The 5,229-nt window shown below is 43.2% G+C and overlaps 1 protein-coding gene across 1 annotated transcript in view; it reads right to left on the bottom strand.

The window, feature by feature from the left end:
- JAK1 (Janus kinase 1) overlaps positions 1 to 5,229 on the bottom strand; it is a 52,527-nt gene that overhangs the window by 33,499 nt on the left and 13,799 nt on the right. Inside the window, exon 5 of the mRNA XM_005868024.2 lies at positions 1,689 to 1,852. Coding sequence (XP_005868086.1) covers positions 1,689 to 1,852 — 164 coding nt within the window. The remainder of the gene's footprint in view (positions 1 to 1,688; positions 1,853 to 5,229) is intronic.

The following is a 5,229-nucleotide window of genomic DNA, read 5'->3' on the forward strand; positions in this document are numbered from 1 at the left end:
ACCACGTGCGGGTGCACATGTACAGTGCGATTGAAACTTCGTGGCCCATGCACAGAAGTCGGTATTTTGTGGAAGAGCCACACTCAAGGGGCCAAAGAGCCGCATGTGGCTCGCAAGCCGCAGTTTGCCGACCACTGCCCTGGGCTGAAGAAACTCCAAGGAGGCTAGTCACTAGGGAGAGCAAGCCTGGCGTTGCTATGTGACATCATTACCCGGCACCCACAGCCACCATTTCTGGGCTGGGCTGGGCTGTGGGTTGCATTTTGCATGATGGGGTCTTGGCAGTGTTGGCTGCGATTTGGTGGGGTGTCGCTCTGGGTTGGTGGCAGGGCCTGGTCCCACTTGGGGGAAGCCGAGTGTTGGTTTGTCAGTGCCAGGTCCACGGTGCCATTTATTTTTAAACGGCCAGCGCATGTCATGGCAGCTCCTGCATTGAGCATCTGCCCCCTGGTGGTCAGTGTGAGTCATAGCTACTGGTCTGACAGACAGACACTTAGTCTTTTACATATACAGATAAGCTAATTAAATACAAAAGTGTATGCCATGTGAAAATGTCCCCACAAGTAAGCTGAAAGATTATCATTCAGCAGGGGGTTAAGGAGAAAGAATCTATGACTAACAGAATCTCAAACTGCTAGACCAGGAGCCAGCTTTATAGAGAGTAAGAATACCCATGAAAGAAAGAACAAGCCCACTGGGGGCCAAGCAGGTGGGAAGCCTGGTGTGCCTGTCACTCTGGGCCTGAGGCAGTACCTGGCACAGGGTAACCCCTGCTGTGTGAATGGCTTCAAAATAGTGGAAATTGTGCAGCTGGGAGTTTATCCCCAACAAATACCATAACTTTTTAAGGGCAACGTAATGGAGCGGAAGATTAGAGGAGAGTTGCCAGCCTCTTGAAAAAATAGAGAGGAGGTGCCCAGAGCAAAATCCACAGAAAAAAATAGTAGGAACAGAGCATGCATCTCATCAGTGCCTATATTACTGAGGAGCAGTCGTGATCTGCTCCAGACTCCGTCAAGGACAGAGGAGATACAAAGAGATGCAACAAATAACCTTTTGAGAAAATGCATGCCACCTATCACAAACAGTGTAGCTATATATCATTTCCTCTTCAAAATGAGACTGTATTCACTTATGACATCACAATAGCTCATTGGAAAAAAGATTATATTTCGTAGATGTGTGGAAATTAAAATTACACAGACTGAATATTACTTCACAAAGACTTGATCGCAACTGACATACAATTTCCTTAAAATACAGCTGACCATCCTTCATATCAGAATAAACAGCTCTCTAGTGAACTCTAGTTCAGGTTAGGGGTGGTAGTGGCTACCTGTAGAGCTATATTGAGAAGGATTTTAAGATGGGTCCAGCACAAAAGGAGAAAGTGCAGTGATAGATGGCAATGCCCACCATGGGCAGAGAGGGAAGGGGAGGGTATGTGGGCCACTAATTAGATTGGCATTCTTGGCCCAGGACATTCACCCTCGTACACATTTCTGAGGTCATCAGCCAACATTTAAAATCAGGACACAATCATAATTGTGCTACCTTTTATAGATATTCTAAAAACATTTGTACTCTACGGATCAGCCAGAAGTTGGCAGAGGTTAAACTGAGATGCTCGAGAACATATAAAAGTAACACCATCCCCACAATCCATTCTTTGCCAGGAGAAAGATTACCTGATGTCCTTGGGGAGTTCTGGCAACTGCATCTTCTTGATCATGGCGTAGTGTGAGATGGCCAGTACGGCCATGCCCAGGCACTCGTTCTCAATGTCGTGCCCATCCTGCTCAGTCTTGGGGTCTCGGATGGGAGCCAGGCATTTGACCAAATCATACTGTCCCTTTGGAGCAGAGGTGAGAAGAAATGAACCACACTTAAGTTTCAAGCATAAATCCATGCTTCTAATCTTGAGAGGAAGGTTCTCCACACAGGGAAGTACTACCCAGAGAAGCAGCACAGCAATGAAACTAATAAGTCCGATAGTTTGCAACACACAACAAATGCTGGCTAGGACGCGGAGAAAAGAGAACCCTCGTGCACTGTTGGTGGGAATGCAGGCTGAGGCAACCATTGTGGAAAACAGTATGGCGTTTTCTCAAAAAATTAAAAATAGAACTGCTGTTTGACCCAGCGAACCCACTTTTGGTAATATATCCTATGAATCCTGAAACACCAATCAGAAAGAATATATGCACCCCTATGTTCACTGCAGCATTATTTACAATAGCCAAGATTGGAAACAGCCCAAGTGCCAATAGATAAAAACGTTGATGAGTGGATAAAAACGTTGTGATACATTCACATAATAAAATCCTATGTGGCTGTTAAAAAGAAGGAACTCTGACCCCGTTGCAACAGCATAGATGGACCTGGAGATTATAATGCTAAGGGAAATAGCCAGAGAAAGACAAATATCATATAATCTCACTAATATGTGGAATCTAATGAACAAAATAAACTGATGATCAAAACGGAACCAGAAGCATGGATATATGGAAGAGACTGGCAATTGCCAGAGACGAGGGGAGGAGAGTTGACGGGATAAAGAAGATGAAGGGATTAGCTAAAGAACATACATGCATACCCCAGGGACACAGACAATAGTGTGGTAAAAGCCAAGGGAGTGGGTGGAGGGCAAAGGGTGGAAGGGGTGGTGGTGGTGACACATGCAATGTCAACATTAAAATTTTTAATTAAAGAAAAAACAAAAACAAAACACTGATAGTTTGTCTAACACCAAAGCCCTTTCTCAACAGCTGGGTGTGAAGGGGCTCAGGAGATGTTCTCCCCAGGCTAATTAATTCATTTAACAAATACTTATTGAGCATATGCTAGGTCCTGATGAAGAGCATGAACATTTATAGGGCTTCCCCTGTAAACGGTGAACAGCAGCGTCGTACTAGGTTTGGATGGCACCAGGGCAAGGGAAGGTGACAGCTGGCCGGGGTTGATCACTCACTAATCCCACAAGCTTGTACTGAGACATCCTCTCTCGGCACTGGGTGTATGACTGACAAAGCATCACGCCCCAATCTCATGCAGACTTAGAGGAAGGGGAAGAAGTGCACATTCTACAATGCTCCATTACCACATGTAAGTTTTTTTAACATCTGCTGCTCATGTTTCCAGTAGTGAAATGTATAACTAAAATACTGATGGGAGATGCACAGCATTCCAAGAGCCAATGAGGGCTAAATACATAAATAAATAAAACCAAAAGGCTGTACCCACCACCTGCCTTGTACAGACTGATGAAGATGAGGTCAATGCTAGCTCCCCTCTATGAAACCCTTACCTCAGTGCTAGACACTGTACTGTTTCATTTATCTTCACAACAGCCCTATGAGGTACATGTTAACATCATCACTACCTAACAAATGAGAAATCTAAGGCGCCAAAGGTTAAATGACTTCATTCATTCATTTGATAACTATGAATTACTAAGAACCAATTATAGGCCAGATGTTACTCTAGATGCTAGGGATATAGCAAACCAAACTACGTCCCTGACCTCATGGAGATTCCATTCTAAGAACAGACCAATAGAAATATTAATTATCAGGTAGTTATAAAAATCAACGTCAAGTAGAAAAATGACATGGCACAGAGGCCAGGGACCTAGGGAGTGGTGTGGTAGAGAGTCTAACCTAGAGGTGACTCCTGGACTGTGGTTGTTCAACTCTGCGCTACAGCCGCACTCAATCCTTACTAACTTAAAACATACAGTACTCTGAGGACTGGGAGCTTTCGCCTTTTTCTAGCTGTAACCAGAGGTAGACAATGTCTGGAGGTGGTGCTCCCACATAAGTAAGCCACTCGCTTTCCCTGAAGGGACTTTACTTTCGTGGTTTTGGATGGAGGATTCTCACCAAGGCAGTTCTCCTTCTCTCTAAGATAGGACTTCTCTTTCTCCCAGGTAACAGGACACTGACCACTTCCACATGCCACTGAGCACTGGCCACAATCACCTCGGCCAGCAACGTGTGAAGACAGAACAAACGCCGAGACTATTCTGTTCTGTAAACATCACTGCAAACCTCATGTAGCTCATTCCTGAGGCTCCAAAAGGTCAGATTCCAATGCTATACTGAACTCCTAGTGTATGGCACCCTCTTCCTTTACACTTCCTCTCCCCAAAAGGTAAAAGAACTGGGAGGCTGAATTAAAAAAGACCAATCTGAAAATGGCCAGTTCATTTTTTCAGCACTTGCCCACGGCTATGCATTTCTCTGTGTGCGCGGGATGGGGATGGAGTGTAATCAAGCACTAAAGCTGTACATGGAATATAACTGTGACAAAATCACGTGTATGAAAGTATATCCTAAGGAATCAATAAAACACTATGCATAAACATGTATGTATGAGGCTGCTCACACAGCCTATAACAATGACAGACAGCATAACAGGAAAATTATCAGACTTAATAAATGAATTCGGCAATGTAGCAGGATACAAAATTAACGCCAAGAAATCTATGGCATTTCTATACACCAATAGTGAACTTACAGAAAGAGAGACTAAAAAAGCAATCCCATTTACCATCGCACCAAAAAAATTAAGATACTTAGGAATAAACTTAACTGAGGTAAAAGACCTGTACTCGGAAAACTACAGGATACTGAAAAAAGAGATAGAGGAAAACATAAACAGATAGAACATACCATGTTTATGGATTGGTAGAATCAACATCATTAAAATGTCCATACTACCCAAAGCAATCTATAGATTCAATGCAATCCCCATTAAAATACCAACGGCGTATTTCACAGACCTAGAATGAACTTTCCAAAATTTCATCTGGAATAAAAAAAGACCCTGAATAGCTGTAGCAATCCTGAGAAAGAAGAACAAAGTAGGAGGGATCTCAATACCAGATATCAAGCTGTATTACAAAGCCACTGCTCTCAAAACAGCCTGGTACTGGCACAAGAACAGACATATAGATCAATGGAATAGAATAGAGAACCCAGAAATCAACCCAAACTCCTATGCTCAATTAATATTTGACAAAGGAGGCAAGAGCATACACTGGAGTCAAGACAGTCTCTGAAATAAATGGTGCTGGGAAAATTGGACAGAAACATGCAAAAAGATGAAACTAGACCACCAACTTACACCATACACAAAAATAAACTCAAAAGGGATAAAGGACTTAAACATAAGACAGGAAACCATAAAAATACTAGAGGAATCCACAGGCAGCAAAATCTCAGACAT

The sequence above is a fragment of the Myotis brandtii genome, unplaced genomic scaffold (genome assembly GCF_000412655.1).
Source record: "Myotis brandtii unplaced genomic scaffold, ASM41265v1 scaffold26, whole genome shotgun sequence".
NCBI classification, from domain to species: domain Eukaryota; kingdom Metazoa; phylum Chordata; class Mammalia; order Chiroptera; family Vespertilionidae; genus Myotis; species Myotis brandtii.